At 38.5% G+C, this 20,827-nt stretch overlaps 1 protein-coding gene across 5 annotated transcripts; it reads left to right on the top strand.

The window, feature by feature from the left end:
- Nucleotides 1-1,217: 1,217 nt before the first annotated feature.
- LOC306843824 (uncharacterized protein) lies at nt 1,218-16,057 on the top strand. Of its 5 annotated transcripts, XM_079375504.1 has the most exons (5): nt 1,241-1,268; nt 2,504-2,635; nt 6,017-6,229; nt 10,695-10,751; nt 14,196-16,057. In XM_079375504.1, the coding sequence occupies exons 3-5, from the start codon at nt 6,181-6,183 to the stop codon at nt 15,065-15,067; spliced, it is 978 nt and encodes a 325-aa protein (XP_079231630.1). In that variant the 5' UTR covers nt 1,241-1,268; nt 2,504-2,635; nt 6,017-6,180; the 3' UTR covers nt 15,068-16,057. The 5 variants fall into 5 exon arrangements, 4 of the variants coding, with proteins under 4 accessions (XP_079231633.1, XP_079231630.1, XP_079231631.1 ...); XR_013781869.1 differs by lacking the exon at nt 10,695-10,751 and having other exon boundaries at nt 14,196-16,055; XM_079375505.1 differs by lacking the exon at nt 2,504-2,635.
- Nucleotides 16,058-20,827: the final 4,770 nt, after the last annotated feature.

Raw genomic sequence — 20,827 nt, 5'->3', positions numbered from 1 at the left:
GCAGAAAGAGCACTTTTGGTTCTTTTAAATGAGAGGTAGTTGGTCATATGTTCATTGGTCAGTTGCTTGTTGTTATTGGTTGCATTTATATATGTATATAGTTATATATATATATATATATATATATATATATATATATGTTTATATTTTGTTCTTAATATATGTTGTTTGTATATCTGGAGTTTGTAACAAAAATAATTTCCCCCTGGGGTTATTAAAGTATTTCTGATTCTGATTCTTTAGCAAGTCGTGTATTTTCACAACAGAGTTTTGACTTATTTTCTGTGTGTCCGAGTGTGTTTTTATACTTTTCTAGTATCACTCATTTAAATGGGAAGCTTTTTATATCTTGTATGCTATACCTTTTGTACCCTTCTGTCATTGTATTCATCGTTGTTAACAAACAAACCACATGCATCCCCTGCACTTTTGAAAAGCTTGCTACGCCACTGGATGACAAGAGATTCAGTCAGTATATAAATCTGAAAACGCATGAGAGGATCCACTCTGGAGAGAAACCGTATCACTGCACTGCATGCGGGAAGCGTTTCAATCAATTATCTTCCCTACAGAGTCATACAAAGAACAATCGCCGTAAGTAAATCATCTTCACATCCAGCACTTTCAGATATGATGCTGCATCATCACCAGATACAACACAATAATGCATCAAGCAATAAAAATCATCTGGATAAATCTGTCCTAACCAGACATTACAAGCGACATGATAGAAACATTATCTAAAGTTTTCACAGTGACTAAAGTTCATCTTCATCTTCAAACCAGCAGATTCAACAGAGACATCTGATCAACTCAAACATGGAGTTCCTCCCCAAAGAACACATTTTATTATTGTGTATCATTTTGCTTCATGATATAAATGATATCATTGTGCTTTCTTATGAGTTGCATACAGTATACTTTCATTCAGTTTCATTTGATACTATACTGCATACAGTATGTGTTACTTGTAGTTTACTTGAAGAGTTCAGATGCAAAACCAAATCCATCAGACTTTTTTTCTTTTAAATGAGCATTTTTTATCCAGCTCTATGATCAGGTTCAGTAGTTTCATTTTAAAGGTAATGATAAGCTAATTAGTTAGTGAATAACATAACTTTTTTTCCCCAAAAATATCACTTTAGACAAACCATTGTTTTTTAAATATAGTTTGGCGCGTTTTTGATGATCCGCCGTTGATCCCGCCCCTCGGCGATGACGTCACCACGCGCGCGCGTTCATCGGCGTCGAGTCTCTTCTGAGGAGAGGTGAGCAGATCACGGTCTTCACGTTTAATACTAAAATACGCTTAACACAGTTTGTTTATGTAACGTTTCTGCCTTGTTATTATCGAGTACAGCGCTGTTTGTGTCTTTGCCGACTTCGACATGTGAGGAAAACAAGTTCAGAGTGATGTTGTGTTCGTGTGAATGATTTGTGGACTAATGTTGCTGTTACTGAATCTCTCGTGATCTGAGAGGAATGCATGAGAACCGATCTAAAATGTTGCTGCTGCTATGCTTTATACTGTTATTTCTGTTTTGAGGTTTATCTTTCACAGATCAAATTTGTTATAGTTACTTTACGTGGTTAAACTTAAGAACAGATAACTTACTGCTAAATAATTAATATAATTAGTCCGTATGCCACATGGGATATTTTAAATCTCTACAGAAATTAACACATTAAATCCCAGATAGCAAAATGACTGCGGATCCGCCCCGTAGGTGCCACAAGATCCGGTTCGGATCCGCAAAACGGGTCTGTAACGGCGCCCACTTGCATCACAATAGGGTCACGCGCAGCGGATCCGAACCGTATCCGGTCCAGACCCTACCCGTATCCGCTAATAAAGCGATTCATCCGGCCCGGACCCGTTCATGAAGTGGGTTTATACCTTATTTAAAATGGGTAATCTGGCCAAAACGAGCTATGGAAATACCTCAAATAGAGCTGACAAACATTATGTAGACTAGATTGCTCTATAAAAGCTTAAATATGACATAGGTCTCCCTTTATTAATATCAATAAACCAGAAAATCGTTCAAAACTTGGAAAAAATCTCAACTTTTCTTGGCCAATAACGATGTATCGCTATATAGAATGTTGGTATTACATGAAGATAAATAAAATGCAACCACAAATTGTACAAAAACATTGTTTATTTAATGAAAAACGTTACCTCTAAAAAGAAAATTCAGTTTGATAACTCGATAAAGTTAATATTTACCAATGAATTAGCTCAATTCAGCTATAATGAATTTTATAGCAATCAAAAGTTTAATTATTCACTTTGTGTCATCTTGATGTTGATTTAATAAAACTCAATATCAGTAAAAATGTTGCAAAATGAATAGATTATGAAACCAAGTCGATTCTGCAATAAAGCAGCTCTGGAGAAAACAGTGATATCATAATCCAACAGTTCAGTTCAAGTATTATCATTACGCAATACAATGAAATCAGTATTATTCCTGAATATTCAGTGTCTTTTAAACCCCAGCTAAGCAATCCAGAGGTGACAGACAGCTGAGAGAACCCAGGAGCAGTCAGCTCAGCGCTCCTCTGGCTACATGAACACAGATGAGTGATTATGATTTCAGGATGCATCACTAGTGCAAAAACATTGAAATAAGTAAGTATCGGTGTTGACTTTTCCTCACAGCACCTGTAATCACACAAGCACACTTTCATACAAATTTCATGACATCTCATAGCAAAGATTACTGTTAAATGTAGGATGTAAAAGTAGAAAAATAAATGAATAATCATATGTAGAAACAAATGGCCAGGTATCAACAAGCTGCCGCAGATAGCTTTTCCATATATGATTTCTTTCTTTATTTGTGGCGTGAGCGCTCAGTTTAATGCAAATCACTGTTTCTACAGGGCTCCAAACTGCGACTAAAATGGTCGCATTTGCGACCAAAAATATTAATTTGCGAGTGAAGTTTTTGCTGAGGTCGCCACTGGCGACTATATATAATTTGCATGAAAGGACTTTTTTCCCGATTGTTTTGCGCTCACATCTTTTGTTATGTTCACGTATTAAACTTACATAAGACGATGCGCATCAAAGTTTTACTGAAAAGAGTTTCAAACAGTCCTGGTCTCTGCCGCACACAGTCTGCTGAACGCAGTGAGAGAGACCTGAAAGGGCCTGTTTACACCTGCTCACTTCATGCATTTTCTCTGATCGGATATCTATATGATTTGTTCAAACGTTTCCCCATTTACACTTGGCCACATAAATGTGTCTTCGCAAAACGGATATAAATCCGTTCTTCAATTCCCGCTTCATATGCAAATATAACGGAGTTCACGTCAATGAAAGCAATGGATAATTTTATTAATTATCAGCTAATTTCAATATCAAGAGAGCGCGCGGCATCAGCACTGGAAAGATAGGCTAGTCTCGCTACTTTTAATGAAGAAGATTGTGTGTTGAGCGTCTGCGGCTTACTTTCAGGTTCATTCAGTTTGCGCGTCGCTTGCTGAAGAAATACTCCGCTACTCATCCGCGGTGATGCTTGTTGCATTGCGCTGTCATATCTGACTATAACATGCCATATAGCCTATAAAACGCTCTCACACGTCTATTATTTTAATATTATGGGAGGAGTAAAATTACCATATGTGGTTTCAACAACCAGATGCATTTACACTTGTCCGGTCGATCTTCTTATCGAGATCTTAGTCTATATGCTGTGTTCTGTTAATGCATGGACTTCCTGTTATTTGAAGCGCACTTGCCATCCAGTAATCGCAAAAAGCTTTGTGCTGTCTTACTTTTTAATAAACAAAGTATCAGCTTTAAAATGCTAGGAAATTCAAATGATGCGGTTTGGGTGCTCTTTAATGCGGACCACAAGCGCACACTGTCGGTAATATAAACACCAGCACCCCGCGTCCACACGGTCCGTGTATGCGTCCGGATCGCGCGAGCGGAGAGTATCGCACTTAATGCTCAGGCGCGATCTCTTTAGCTCCTCAGTTAAAGCAGCAAGTGAACCCATTATATATTTCCATTTACTACTATAGTATGAAATGAACATGATCAAAAGGTAGGCAATAAGAAAGCCTATAGTAGGCTACAACTGTTTTATGTAAAAGCTCATTCAGTGTTTCAAACTGAGGAAATGTATAAAGCTTGTAAACATTGCATTGTAATACATTTACCTCAGAATAACCACTCAGTGTCCATAAACTCATCAGTCAGCTAGAAAAATAACTATAAAGAGGAGCGTTTTGCTATATTTATGCGCTGTTGCATATTAATATTTTTACTTATTCTGTTGTACATGATTCAACTCCTCCTATAAAATAGCATTTTACTAATGAAGAAAAACAGACTGAATGTGTGAAAGACGTGACAACATTTATAGGATGCACTGCACTCAGTTGCCAAGTGATGCTTATGGTCCATGATATTGGTACAGATTCTGTGTAACGAACAATTCTTTGTGACTGTATATTTCAAGTTGTAAAAGACATTTAATTCACACTTTAAGTGAACCTTAGTCCCCCGGTCGACCTGATCATCTACAAGATGGATTAAAATGCTGATAAAGCCTAGAAAAGATAAGACATAAACACATGACAAAATGATTGAAATGTTAAAATAGGGGGGAAAAATAAAATGATAATAATAAAATAAACCACTTTTATTCTGTGGCACCTAAAAAAATAATTTGGCGCCTAAGTTTTTCTTTTATAGGAGCCAATGGCTCCTTACTCGATTTTTTTGTCTGGAGCCCTGTTCTATAATATAATAAATCTCCAGGTATCAATTATACGGCCACATTTAATTTTAGTTGTTTACCATGCTGAATTTCAGTTCTGTAATGAATGTAGACATTTTTATAATATTTTATGTTTATATGACTCAACAGATGGAATGATTAACTCTTACTGTATCATTAATTACCATAGCCCTTGACTATGTCTGCATGAAATACCTCTGCTTTTTCAGCTTTCTATCCCGGAAAAAGCTTATTTTTTCACTCGGCTGTTAGAAGGGCTATGGCAATTCATGATACAGTAAGCCTTAACCACTCCAACACAATCTTAATTAAAATAATATACAACGTCTACATTCAATACTATCCAGTCTCTGCTGTAGCCCCTGTCCTAAATTCCCAGAATGCATTGCCATTGTGACAACACATTCCTATTCTCTATTGATATGAATGTTTTGACATTGCACATTTATTCCATGTAAAAGCTGTAGTGTGGATCATTGTCAGTATTTGACAAAATAGTTGGCTAAATCAAGTTCAAAACTCTATTTAATCTCACTTTTAAAGATGAAGCAGAACATTGAAGGATGAAGTATGATCAAAAACCAGTCTGGAGCGCTTGAATGAGCTGTAAAGAGCACACACACACAGTATCTTAGTATTTTTTTATTATTATTTTTTTCTATTTCATATAAATTATTTGAAACCACATTACAAGAGGTGGGGAATATATTTGTCAAAATATATATATAAACAAAAATATACTTGAGCTAATATTCCTAAACTAAATTTCAGTGAAAATATAGCATAATACCACCTGCAGTTATTCCTGAAGAGGGGTGAAAAATTACCCTGTCTCACAAAAAGGAGATCCCGTCTAAACGGGCCTGTTACTCAAAATCTGTGATAATGCTAATGTGCTGAAGAACTAAGGTAATTCAACCTTCCACAACGCAAATTCAGAATTAAAATGACAACAAAGCAATTACATTACATTCCAGTACTCTTTCTGTTTAACGAAGATTTTGCAGTCACTGTCAATTACTGCACATATGAAACTATATGCCATGTATATATGCCTAATATGTTAATTGTTCTGAATGTAGCTATATTTGGATGTCGTGTAGTGTCATCAAATATCTGTGTTTATGCTTTAATTTTTCATTCTTACTGTTATTTGCTCTCAGAAGAATTTGCATTGTATTTTTTTATATATTTCTAGATATTATAAAGTAAAAAAAAAACAAATACTGAGTAAATCTGCTTCTTCCACACAGAAATTCATGTCCAGTGCAGCTCCTCCCACAACAATCACACATTCAGCAGTTCACCAATAAATGCTGGAATATTCCCATCAGTTTACGAGTGAAGACGAGCTTCAGATCATCAGGAAGAGCTGACATCTGTAAAGACTGAGTTCATTAAAGAGGACAGAGAGAAGATGAGACATCCAGAACCCTGCAGAATCAAACACACTGAAGAACACACCGGTTGGTGTTTATTTTTCATTCTTCATTAATAATGCTGAAGGTTACAGTGCAGAGCATAAAGGAGTAAACCCTCTCTAAAACAAACAAATTCAGCAATTACTCTTTACTTAGATGACATGTTACATTGTAAAAACTTTTACTATGATCTACTTTTTTTGGTGAAACATTTTTACACTAAAAAAATATTGAGTAAATTTTAAATGTGTGAAATCATTGAAATATACTTTAAGAATCAAGTAAATGTAAAAAATTAAGTAGATTCAAATAATTAGATTAATCTCAGAAATAAAATTGAGTAAATATAATTAAAATTCTTACGCAATGCAACAGTAATTCAATAGTAAATCCGAAACAAAAAAACCTGAGTAATTTAATTTATATGCTGTATATACATTGTCCTATATTTACTTTTTTACTTATATATTTTTAACTGTATTTACCATTTACTCTGTTAGTACTTTACAATAGATATAACAACATAAACAAAACACATTATTTTAATTAAACGTTTATTTGTCAAATTTGACCATAACTCCAATTTTTAGCCACTGAAGTGTAGATACTTACAAAGATACAAAATCCATCAAAAATAACATTTAAAATTTTAGACATTAACCTTTACTTGCCAAATTAGACCAATAAAAAAAAACACACATCATTAAAGGGTTAGTTCACCCAAAAATGCCTCTCACCAGTCCCTCCAGGGTTTCACCATTTTTTTTATTTATTTTTTTGCCATCAAAATGACTGATTTTGTGGTGGTAATTTCCATAAATGACACATTTGTGTTTTTTTTATTTTTTTTATTTTAATTATGATGTCACATTTACCAAATTATCTCAAGTGAAGTCAGCTTTATTTATATAGTGCTTTTAACAGTACAGATTGTGTCAAAGCAGCTTTACAGTATCAAATAGGAAAATAGTGTGTCGGTAATGCAGAAGGACAATAGCAAACACTCAATTTTCAGTTAAAGGTATTTCATTATTGAATTCAGTGATGTCATCCAGCTCAGTTCAGTTCTAATTGTATTTGTTATCGCTGGAAATGAAGTGTCACTAATAGGGCTGCACGATTAATCGCATGTGATTTTGAACCAGCTGAAGTTTATTAAACGTGCAGATTATGTATTATGTTAGATGCACATATTCACAAATAACAAACAAAATGCATAAAGCTGGTTTATTTTGGTCTCTTAGACAATTCTGAAACATTTTAACTTTTAAAACAACCTAGGACCCTTTTTCCACCTTACCTACAGTATGTAAACATTAACAAAGAAGTATTGTAGCTGTACATACTGCTTGTAAATCCAATTCATTTTGTATTTTGGTCTCTTTAAATAAATTCTGATGCATACAGTGGGGCAAATAAGTATTTGATACACTGCCGATTTTTTTTAAGTTTTCCCACTTACAAAGAATGGAGAGATCTGTAATTTTCATCGTAGGTACACCTAAACTGTGAGAGACAGAATATATTTTTAAAAAGTTTTCAGTTTCAGCTCCCTCCATAGATTTTCTATTGGGTTCAGGTCTGGACACTGGCTAGGCCACTCCAGGACCTTGAAATGCTTCTTACGGAGCCACTCCTTAGTTGCCCTTGCTGTGTGTTTGGGGTCATTGTCATGCTGGAAGACCCAGCCACGGCCCATCTTCAATGCTCTTACTGAGGGAAGGAGGTTGTTGCCCAAAATCTCGAGATACATGGCCCCATCCATCCTCTCCTCAATACGGTGCAGTCGTCCTGTCCCCTTTGCAGAAAAGCACCCCCAAAGCATGATGCTTCCACCCCCATGCTTCACGGTTGGGATGGTGTTCTTGGGATTGTACTCATCCTTCTTCCTCCAAACACGGTGAGTGGAGTTTATACCAAAAAGTTCTATTTTGGTCTCATCTGACCACATGCCTCCTCTGGATCATCCAGATGGTCTTTGGCAAACTTCAGACGGGCCTGGACATGTGCTGGCTTGAGCAGGGGGACCTTGCGCATGCTGCAGGATTATAATCCATGACGGTGTAGTGTGTTACTAATGGTAACCGTTGAGACTGTGGTCCCAGCTCTCTTCAGGTCATTGACCAGGTCCTCCCGTGTAGTTCTAGGCTGATCCCTCACCTTTCTCAGGATCAGTGATACTCCACGAGGCCAGATCTTGCATGGAGCCCCAGTCCGAGGGAGATTGACAGTCATCTTGAATTTCTTTCATTTTCTAATAATTGCGCCAACAGTTGTTGCCTTCTCACCAAGCTGTTTGCCTATTGTCCTGTAGCCCATCCCAGCCTTGTGCAGGTCTACAGTTTTGTCCCTAGTGTCCTTAGACGGCTCTTTGGTCATGCCCATAGTGGAGAGGTTGGAGTCTGATTGATTGAGTGTGTGAACAGGTGTCTTTTACACAGGTAATGAGTGGAGGATAGGAGGGCTTCTTAAAGACAAACTATGTCTAGGTATGTGAGAGCCAGAATTCTTGCTGGTTGGTAGGTGATTAAATACTTATTTCATGCAATAAAATGGAAATTAATTATTCAAAAATCATGCAATGTGATTTTCTGGATTTTTTTTTTAATATTCTGTCTCTCACAGTTGAGGTGTACCTACGATGAAAATTACAGATCTCTCCATTCTTTGTAAGTGGGAAAACTTGAAAAATCGGCAGTGTATCAAATACTTATTTGTCCCACTGTATATCATATTAACATTATATGAAATTCAAGTTCAAATGGAGTTAACAAGGTTTTTGACCAGCGAATGACGGAGATGGAGTGTCATTAGAGCGGCTGTAACTGTTACCTGAGGCAGCAAGTGCATCGCAATATATGCTTTCATCAACTTTTACAGGTTATATAACGTTTATTGTAGCTATATGGGCGCTTAGTTTTTCTTTTTCTGTTTAATACACTTGGTCAAAATCTCAAATTAAGCGCTTATGCACAGGATATTTAAAACGTAAAGTATATTGGCTAGACGGCAAATAACCTACTTCTCTGCTCTTCAAGCACACAAAAACGTTAGCCTTTACAGACATAGTGTTTGAGTAAAGAAAACACTGTATTATTCAAACATCAATTATTTATTTACCCTTTCATTGCGAAAAAGCTGAGATCTGTCTCGTCCAGGCTGTGCGCAGCGCATCAATCTGAATAGAGGCAGGGTGAAGTTACGAGGTTTCGCTGAGAGATGAGCAAGCTCTTTTTAATGCTTATCATATCAAACCCTCTGATTTAAAATAATAATAATGAATTATAATAGAGATATGAAGTTTGGATAATTTTCCATGGCACACCTGACATATGGAAACGCCGCCCCTGCTCGTGCAGTATATCGGGATATTGCTTAGCCCGGTCCTGGGCACTGATGTGAGGAGGCAGGTGAGACAAATTTGCCGCCATTGTTTCTTGACAGACCACTCACATACACAGACCTCATCACGTAAACAACTTCTGAATCCACGTAACGCAAAATAATTCAGTTAGATCATTATAATTTTATGTGAGGTCTTTTAGTAATTAATTATTATAATTTTTTGCAGTTAAATTATGAATTATGCAGGATCACAAAAAATGCGACATTTTGTTTATTTTACATTGTATTCAGCGAAAAACTGGAGGGACTGTCTCATGTTGAACCAAACCTCTAAGACCTCCCTCCGTTTATCTTCGGAACAAAAATTATGATATTTTTGATGAAATCCGAGAGCTTTCTGATCCTTCAAAGACAGCAAGGGTCCTAACATGATCAAAGCTCAGTAATGTTGCAAGGGTATCGTTAAAATGGTCCATGTGACATCAGTGGTTCAACTGTAATTTTATGAAGCTACGAGAATACTTTTTGCAAAGCAAACTAAAATAACTGTATTCAACAAATACAGTTGAAACACTTTATCAATGTCCTTACTGCGTTTCTGGGCCTTGAACTTTTCATCTCCTTTGCTGTCTATGGAGGGTCAGAGAGATCTCGGATTTCATCAAAAATATCTTAATTATAATTATATATACACTCACCTAAAGGATTATTAGGAACACCATACTAATACTGTGTTTGACCCCCTTTCGCCTTCAGAACTGCCTTAATTCTACGTGGCATTGATTCAACAAGGTGCTGAAAGCATTCTTTAGAAATGTTGGCCCATATTGATAGGATAGCATCTTGCAGTTGATGGAGATTTGTGGGATGCACATCCAGGGCACGAAGCTCCCATTCCACCACATCCCTACTGGAAGTAGCCATCAGAGGATGGGTACATGGTGGTCATAAAGGGATGGACATGGTCAGAAACAATGCTCAGGTAGGCCGTGGCATTTAAACGATGCCCAATTTGCACTAAGGGGCCTAAAGTGTGCCAAGAAAACATCCCCCACACCATTACACCACCACCACCAGCCTGCACAGTGGTAACAAGGCATGATGGATCCATGTTCTCATTCTGTTTACGCCAAATTCTGACTCTACCATCTGAATGTCTCAACAGAAATCGAGACTCATCAGACCAGGCAACATTTTTCCAGTCTTCAACCGTCCAATTTTGGTGAGCTCGTGCAAATTGTAGCCTCTTTTTCCTATTTGTAGTGGAGATGAGTGGTACCCGGTGGGGTCTTCTGCTGTTGTAGCCCATCCGCCTCAAGGTTGTGCGTGTTGTGGCTTCACAAAAGCTTTGCTGCATACCTCGGTTGTAAAGAGTGGTTATTTCAGTCAAAGTTGCTCTTCTATCAGCTTGAATCAGTCGGTCCATTCTCCTCTGACCTCTAGCATCAACAAGGCATTTTCGCCCACAGGACTGCCGCATACTGGATGTTTTTCCCTTTTCACACCATTCTTTGTAAACCCTAGAAATGGTTGTGTGTGAAAATCCCAGTAACTGAGCAGATTGTGAAATACTCAGACCGGCCCGTCTGGCACCAACAACCATGCCACGCTCAAAATGGCTTAAATCACCTTTCTTTCCCATTCTGACATTCAGTTTGGAGTTCAGGAGATTGTCTTGACCAGGACCACACCCCTAAATGCATTGAAGCAACTGCCATGTGATTGGTTGATTAGATAATTGCATTAATGAGAAATTGAACAGGTGTTCCTAATAATCCTTTAGGTGAGTGTATATATAATTTGTGTTCCGAAGATGAAGGAAGGTCTTACAAGTTTGGAACGACATGAGGGTGAGTAATTGATGATAGGCTTTTCATTTTTGTGTGAACTATCCCTTTATCTCAACCTGGTATACTTTGCAAATGACAACATGTTAAATAAATAGAAATTTTAGCCACTGAACTGTGGATGTGCAGACTTACAAAGAAACAAATTTCATCAAAAATTACTTGGCCTTACAAAAATTAAACAGCCTGAGGCTGAGTAAAATTAAAACCTAACATTAAAGATAACAACACCCAACCAAAATGCATTTTTGCAATTATACAACACATGGACTATGGACAATAATCTATGTAATCAGGTAATTTTTTAGTCTCTGAACCTTTGTTTAAAGTTTCAGTGTATCCAGGCCCAGGAAAAGTTTTTGGAAGACCTCTAAAGTGTATTTAAAGGGTTAAGTTCACCCAAAAATGAAAATTAGGCCATGATTTACTCACCCTCAAGGCATTCTAGGTATATATGACTTTCTTCATTTAGACTAATCCAATCGGGCTTATATTAAAAATGGTCTTGGCTCTTCCAACCTCTATAATGGTTTAACTCCGCAATGAACAGAACTCCAGTATTTTGAGCAGTGAGTGGATTCTGATTAACACTGCATTCAAGGAATCAATCAAGGAATCTGCGAGACACTACTGCAAACACTGCAGCAAAAACACGAAATCAGAAATCACATGCTGATTGGGTTAGTTGCACTGGTGCTCCTAAATATTTTTTGATAGTTGCACGCATTAATTTAAATGGTAAATGGTTGCCCTGTAGAGCGTTTTCTTACAAAAACGCATTGATTTGCTACAGGAGGCCTTTCTTCATCCCCAAGAACCATGTGAGGCACTTTTAATTATGGATGGATGCACTTTATTCGGACTTCTTTTGGACAGATGAACACAACCACCTGCCCAATGCCATTATAAAGTTTGGAAGAGCCAGGGCCGGGTTTCATGATAACGATTGATCTTGCCATTTAAGAGTGTTTACATTTACATTTATTAATTTAGCTGACGCTTTTATCCAAAGCGACTTACAATTGCTATATATGTCAGAGGTCGCACGCCTCTGGAGCAACTAGGGGTTAAGTGTCTTGCTCAGGGACACATTGGTGTCTCACAGTGGATTCGAACCCGGGTCTCTCACACCAAAGGCATGTGTCTTATCCACTGCGCCATCACCACCCCAATACTCGTTTCCCACGAGTCATTTCATGTTAATTATTGTTTCACGTGCGTTTCCCAAAAATGCACTTAACACAATCATGCGTAGTCCTGCTTTAAGTGCTACTTAGAAGTCGTTATCCATTTGTCAATTACTGAAATGTACACGCTCGTTTATTGAAATGTTCACCTAATGCTGAGTTCCAGACAGCTATATAATATAATATAATATAATAGTTATAAGTATAATATTAGTATACAATAACATATTATTGTATATATCGTTTCTGTAGAGACGTTATTTACAGGTCCAATACATGGCTGGTTTTGTGCACGTCAGCAAGTCATTGACAGATTTTTTTTTTTATTTATCCCTATTTTTCCCAGTCTTTGAAGCATATTTCCTACATTACTTATTTTAGTGGTGACCCCGAATACTTGACGATTCGATGCTTCGATAAGAAGAACCTGATTCGAGTCAAATTACAAATTAATAAATAATGTTTTGATTCATAAAATGTTGAATACTGATATTTGAAAAAAAAAAAAAAAATACTGTAATTGTGAAATTAAAATGACCAGTAGGTGGCATCAAGTCACTGTTAATAAGTGATTAATTGTGACTGAACCGAATCATTTAAACGGTTGATTCATTCAGATTGATTAATTCAGGAACGAAACACTTGTCATGTTGCTCAGAGACGCAGAACAGTGCTGTGGCTGTGTTTGGAATTATTTTTGTTGGTGAAACAGAGCAAAAACAGTAAATATGGTGTCTAAAACGCAAGTCTCTCAATGTTAACTTCTTGTTTATTGAACTGTTATAAAATTACATTTGTAATCATTATGGTTTTTGGAGCAAAAAAAACGACACTCGATCTTCGTTTAAAACTATATGAAATTATATAAATATAAATTTTTTCTGCCATATCTTGAATTTTCTGATCATTCTTCCTGCATTATAAAACTGAATCATGCAGTGAAAGAACGCACTCGCAGGTGAGCTAGTCTAACTTAGACGACTTTACGTAATGTATTTCACTCTGTAGGTGTGTTTTGATTCTTGCAGTAACACTCGATAAAACAACAATTACGAAATTATCGCCAACGATATATATCGCACACCCCTATAACAAAGGCTATATCATAAATAAAGGCAGTTATTATTGTTTTTTGTATAGACTTTTTCAAGTTACTTGTCCGATTGGGCTAGTAAATTTCTCGTTCACTTGCCCGACCAAAACATTCACTTGTCCCGGACAAGCGTTAATGTCGAGCCCTGCCTTCAATGTTTCGTCCATTAACTGAACACAGGCTAGACTAATCGATTCTTGGGATTTAAGAATGAATATCGTTCCGTAAAAATGAGAATCAATTAACATCGAGATATCATTTGTTTTTTTACCCAGCCCTAATGCATGGTCACTCTCTTGATGCAACACAGTTTGTATTTAAGGATCCTCAGATCCTTCATGTAGTTGATCAAACACATTAATGAGATTTGTGCCTGTAATATTTTAAAACCAATAATTTGAAGATCAGTGTTCCTCATTCATGGAACGTTTCAAGAAAGGATATTTATGAAATTGCAAATTTTGTGATGTAATTGTCTACTTTTTGATGTTCGTTTCTATGTCCTTTCAATTTCTTATGCCCTTTTACTTTTATTTCAGAGTTGATTGAAGACAGGGAGGAGAAAGAGGAATTGAATGAAGCTGAGGATAAACAAAAAAACAAAAGTGGAGAAAAACCCAAACAGAAAGAATTAAAGAAAAGAAGGGCCATGAAATCTTTCACCTGCACTCAGCGTGGAAAGAGATTCACATGCAAACCTCATCTTGAATGTCACGTGAGAGTTCATACTGGAGAGAAACCATTCACTTGTGATCAGTGCGGGAAGAGTTTCTCACAATCAGCAAACCTTAAGAAACACATAATCATCCACACTGGAGATAAACTGTACGCATGTGATCAGTGCGGCAAAACGTTTTTGTGGGCTTCAAACCTGAAGACACACCTGACAGTTCATACTGAGGAGAAGCCACATTCATGTCATTTGTGTGGAAAGAGTTTTTCATTGCTACAAAGTTTGAAAATACACCAGAAAATACATACTGGTGTGAAAGAGTACATGTGCTTTGAGTGTGAGAAGACTTTTATTACAGTAAGCAGATTAAAACTGCACCAGAGGATTCACACTGGAGAGAAACCATACGAGTGTTCACACTGTGCCAAGAGATTCAACCAGTCATCACATCTGAAAACACATGAGAGGATTCACACTAGAGTAAAACCTTATATGTGTTCACACTGCGACAAGGGCTTCAATCAGTCAGCACATCTGAAAATGCATGAGAGGATGCATATTGGAGATAAACCTTATATGTGTTCACACTGTGACAAGAGATTCATTCATACAGGACATCTGAAAACGCATGAGAGGATCCACACTGGAGAGAAACCGTATCACTGCACTGCGTGCGGGAAGTGTTTCAACCAATCTTCTGCTCTACGCACACATACAAAAATACATCACAGTAAGTAGATTATCTTCAGATCCAGCACTTTCAGGTCTGATGCTGCATCATCACCAAATGCAACACAATAATGCATCAAGCAATAAAAATCATCTGGATAAATCTGTCATTACAAGTGTCAAGACAAAGAAACCTAAAGTTTTTACAGTGAATAAAGTTCATCTTCAAAATCAGCAGTTTGAACTGTGAGATTCAGGTCAACTCCAAGATGGTTGAGTTCCTATGAAGGTAATTTGATTCACAGTCTGTTATTTTACACATACAGATTGGTTCTACGCAGTCAATCCGTTTTGCAGTTCTTTAAACTGTTGTTTTCGCTTACAAATCTCTGTTCACAGGCTTGCAGTGCTTTTGACCATATTTTTGCAAAAAAACTGCCAAAAGTGTAAGCTCGGAAAAATTGAAGTCATAAGAATGCAGATCATGTTTATTTTGCGCTAGCATGAATCTGCAGTTTCACAATACATGAATTACACTTACGAGCAACCGTACAATGCTGCAAATAATGTTTTTCTTGCGCTTGAAATGCGATTTACACCTTTACAAATAGTTCATCCCCAAAGAATGTCCAGAAGTTGTATTCAATATATCATTGTGCTTTCTTTTGTGTTTCATATTATGTTCAATTGTTTCATATCATATTCAATATATTTCATAAACAGAATCGTAAGAATAGTAATATCATTAATATTTTATAGATGGCCATTCCTACTTTTAAGTCAGTAGGAGAGGGTGTTCCATCTGATTAGTTTTAATTTTGACTTCGCTCATTTCCATATTTGCTGATTAAATGCTTATTAAATGTTAGTTTTTATTAATACATTGCTATCTTTTTATATTTTATCAACAACTTTTATTGTCTGCTGATTGTATTTGAGGAAAAAGTAATTTTATCATTTAAATTTCAATATCTAAAAGCCATTTATAATTGCTTTTTGGGCTTTTAAATTTTTCAATGAAGCTTTAATTTGCCTAATAAACTATATTTTACTCCACACACGACTGAGATTGAATGAGTTTGTCTACATTAGCAACCCTCCTTCTTCTGCTTCTTCTAGCAGTGGACAGATAGATCCTAATATCGATAGTATCTATACCAGCGTTGGTATTAGTATCAGATCAGTACTAGCTTGATAAGATTGATACTTTAGGTTATGTTTCTCTGCTCTACGCTTAATGCATTACTTTTGTTTCAACAAAGAGAGGACATGTATGTGTGTGTATATATGCTGCTCCTTTCACATCTCATATGCTAACATTGCTTCTCCTCGGCTTTGAGCACCATTTTGTCAGAATGTTTCAACTGATAGCGACAGTTGATGACTCGCTTGCAGCCTTATAGCATGGCAGCTTACATAAAACTCGTTCCCTTATGTCAGGGAACCGAGGTTACATTAGTAACTGGAGCGCTCCTTTCGAACGGTCTGTCTTGTTGTTGTCTGTCCCGTGTTATATGTGATGGGAAGCGCCGATGGAAATTCTGCTGGACCAAGCCCAGGAGGAGGTCGTTCCTCTGGTGGAATGAGCCCTCACTCCGAGAGGACACGGTAAGCACACAGTAAGCTCTCTGTTTTGTGTCTGGGCAGCCTTTTAGAGTGGCCTCCGAAACAAACAACGAGCTGCTCTAACACTGTGTCCTAACTACATGCGACGCAACAAGATTCCAGCGACAAGCAATTTGGGTTTCCAGATGCGATAAGACAACCAGACATGACAGAATTTTAAGTGAAGTGAATTAAGTGAAGTGACATACTGCCAAGTATGGTGACCCATACTCTGAATTCGTGCTCTGCATTTAACCCATCCAATGTGCACACACACAGCAGTGAACCTCAGTCGTGGTATTGAGGGTGGAGAGAGCGCTGGACATTCACTCCCCCCACCTACAATCCCTGCCGGCCCGAGACTCGAACCCACAACCTTTGGGTTGCAAGTCTGACTCTCTAACCATTAGGCCACGACTTCCCCACGACTTTTAACATTATTGAATGTACATACTGACTGATACCACCTTTATGGAATACACTTGTTGGTTCACAACGAGTTCACAGTTTTAATGTACATCTTTGCTTACAATTCTTTAAAGCTGAAGTCCGTAACTTTTGGCGCTCTAGCGATTAATAATCAGAACTGCGTGCATGTTGCAGAAGAACATTGTAGATCAAGCTACTTCTCTCTGTTTGTCTATGATTAATCACGCAGGTACCGGGCTACTCCGCAGCGCTACCTACCCGAACCAGTCTAAATAGTCCGTATATAAACACTTATTATAGGTGTACCGTAGTGATTCAGAACAAAACAAAACACGGTTTTGAAAATGGATTCACAAATTTTGAACAAAGTTACAGACTGCAGCTTTAAGATGGATCTTAGGTAAACTATCTATTGTTGCTTTCAATATGGCTATAAGGTCATGCAAAATGATATTCAAACTCACTTTAGACATGTTCAACTTTGAATAAAGCACATAATCAGTACCTGAGATCATCATTGTCATAGTTTTAATGTTGTTTTCGTCGCAGAAATAGAAACCGTTTCTAGAATTGATATTTTGTGCTGTTGCGGATAGTTAGGACAAAACCTCTGATTAACATGGAAAAGATACCTTTTATCGCCTGTTTGTGGCGTTGCTTAGTGTATAGTTGGGACATGGTGTAAGGGCCTAAAATAGGCAGGGTGGATTTGGACTCTGCCCCTCTTCTGAATTAGAGATAAGAGGGGATGACTTGTGCTCATAGTGTCTGACTGACTGTGTATGTAAATCGGCCTCCCGCTTGACCGACGCTAATGCTAGAAGAAGGGTGGTCTTAACCAACAGGGGCTTTACATCGGCTGACTGGAGCGTCTTGAAGGCAGGGCCTCGCAGGGTCCTCAGGACTACAGATAAGTCTGAAGTTGGCACAGTACTGACCATTTAAGGGCATAGAAGCATCTTGTAGAGGAAGTTCTAGCCTACAAAATGGTGTTAGTCACTCTCACAGGGAGCTGTAAAGACTTCGGTGGAGGGGTCAAATATGAAGACCCCACAACTCAGGCTGGGGATGCCTCACACTTGAAAGAGAATGCCCTTCCTCAATAGAATTTGCCCGAGGGGCTGCTGATAGCAGCTGGATTAGCTAAGGGAACCACATCTGATTACTTCAGAGTGGGGCCACGAGGAGGACCGAGCACTTAACTTCCCCAGTCCATCTTATGACCTGAGGATGCAGGGCAATCGAAGGTAAGATGTAGAGGCGAGCACTGGGCCATTCATGAGCCAGAGCATCTTGTTCCCTCAAGAAACGTATTAGGTAGTGAGAGTTGTCTTCTGAGGCAAAGAGGTCTACCTCTGCCTTCCCAAAGATGGACCAAAGCGTTCCAGTGAAATTCAGGCCCTCATTCAGGCAAAGTAGATAACTGTCCCCAAGCAGGTGACTCGCTTGCTGGGAGACAGAGAACTCTTGGCTAATCAGATGTTCAGAAGACGCTGCACTAAGATCCTGCCCAAGATCCACCGAGTGAACTGAAGCAAGTATCCTTGTTCCATGTTCTTTAAGACCCAACATGACACACCTGGGATGGCTTTCCAATCCTGTAGCCGAGTGGCAAACAGTGTGAGTTTTACGCCTGGCAGGTCGCCACCAGGGTTGGGGAACAGACAATCATGGCAATGAGTGTAGGAGAAGTGCTCTTTTGAGTGTGTGGGTCCACTATCACAGCAGTAAATATGTTTGGGTGCATGCTGAGGGGGAAGTATAGGCCCAGGTTGTACAACGCTTCCATCACCCAGAGTCAAATGGAGAGCGAACATGGGACTTCTTTGAGGGCAGTCTGTCCTTGGCAGTACTTACTCTCTCTGGGATCAGTAAGGCTTATGAGGCTCAGGGTCCAACGTCACTTTATGGTGGGGTCGCTTACGCTTAGGAAATGGGTGGGTCAATATCACTGTAGGGTGCCTTTTGGTGCCCTGTACATAAATAACTAATTTGTCATGATAACAAAAAAATTACTATGAAAGGGTGTATTATTTTAGGCTAAGTTTTTATATTTAATAACAAATACATTACTCTGCTCTTTAGATACATTTTCTAGTTTTTTTTTACTTTTGTGTAAGAGGATGCATGCTATTGTACTATGTCCCATGCAGTGTTGGGCTCATTACTCAAAAAAAATAATATATTATTAATATTCTTCTCTTTGGCTCTCAACGAAGGCGGACGCATTTTTTTTTTTTTTTCTCCCTCTCCTCCCCTTACCTTCCCTGCTTTGCTCTCTCGTCTCGTCTATTGTCTAATACTTCAGAGACTCTCTCTGCACTGCTCTCCAAACTGGAAATAATGGATTTGATCAACTGGTCTCTCAATGCAATTGACACCATCTTCTCGAGCTTTGGTTCGGGGGAACCTGACTGCCCTGCCGGAACGTTCGCAGCTGGCTACACGATGGACGCATGGGAAAGGTGGCGGGTCGTGTGTCTGACGGCTCTTTCCGTGGAGGACATTGAAGATATCTACCTATTCGGAACCATGATAACAGGTCTTCTGCTGATTGGATTAGGCTTTGCCCTGGGTTATCGAAGAATTCAGGAAACGGGAACAGCTGTCCAAAGCCTCACAAGGCTGCCCGTCATGATTGAAGCAGTGGGCAGAGCGGTCAGCATTGAGACTGGGACTATTAACCGCAATATGGATACCATCACGGAGAAGCTCACGGCTTTGAAAAGGAAAATTTATGGATTTGGAGACCAGAATGGACAAAGAGAGTAGCCGTGAAAACTGGAATGCGGCTACTCGCCCCAAGACCAAACAATCGCAATCTTATCTTCTTTCGGCTCCCCCACACCAGCACTGGCCTCGGCCAAGGCCGCTGTTGGAAAAAACAACCCCGGGAAGAGCTCTGCAGTGAGACGCTCTCGTGTTCCTCCCCCCTTCCACACGAACTCTTACATACAGACACACACACACGAACATATATACAGATATGCATTCACCTCCCCACCCCCGATCCCTCGCCTTTGCCGCTTTGTATCGCCAGTCTGATGGCTGCTTGCCGGAGCTGGATTACCTTCCCTGTTGCAAAGTCGTGTGTCTATGCTGTATTGATTGTGCTTTTTTGCTGGGGTGTTTTTCCTGCTCTCACACTGTACTCCTAAAGGAGTATAGTCTGGGTGTTATTTTTCTCTCCCCACCTTCCTCATGTTGATGGCTAATTTCACTGGTACTTGTGACTAATGACAATAAAGGACTACTACTACTATACAGGTCCTTTTAAAAAAAATTAGCATATTGTGATAAAGTTCATTATTTTCTGTAATGTACTGATAAACATTAGACTTTCATATATTTTAGATTCATTACAACACAACTGAAGTAGTTCAAGCCTTTTATTGTTTTAATATTGATGATTTTGGCAAACAGCTCATGAAAACCCAAAATTCCTATCTCAAAAAATTAGCATATCATGAAAAGGTTCTCTAAACGAGCTATTAACCTAATCATCTGAATCAACTAATTAACTCTAAACACCTGCAAAAGATTCCTGAGGCTTTTAAAAACTCCCAGCCTGGTTCATTACTCAAAACCGCAATCATGGGTAAGACTGCCGACCTGACTGCTGTCCAGAAGGCCATCATTGACACCCTCAAGCAAGAGGGTAAGACACAGAAAGACATTTCTGAACGAATAGGCTGTTCCCAGAGTGCTGTATCAAGGCACCTCAGTGGGAAGTCTGTGGGAAGGAAAAAGTGTGGCAGAAAACGCAGCACAACGAGAAGAGGTGACCGGACCCTG

The sequence above is a fragment of the Barbus barbus genome (assembly GCF_936440315.1).
Source record: "Barbus barbus genome assembly, chromosome: 24".
NCBI classification, from domain to species: Eukaryota; Metazoa; Chordata; class Actinopteri; order Cypriniformes; family Cyprinidae; genus Barbus; species Barbus barbus.
This window is presented reverse-complemented; position numbering and strand designations above follow the sequence as displayed.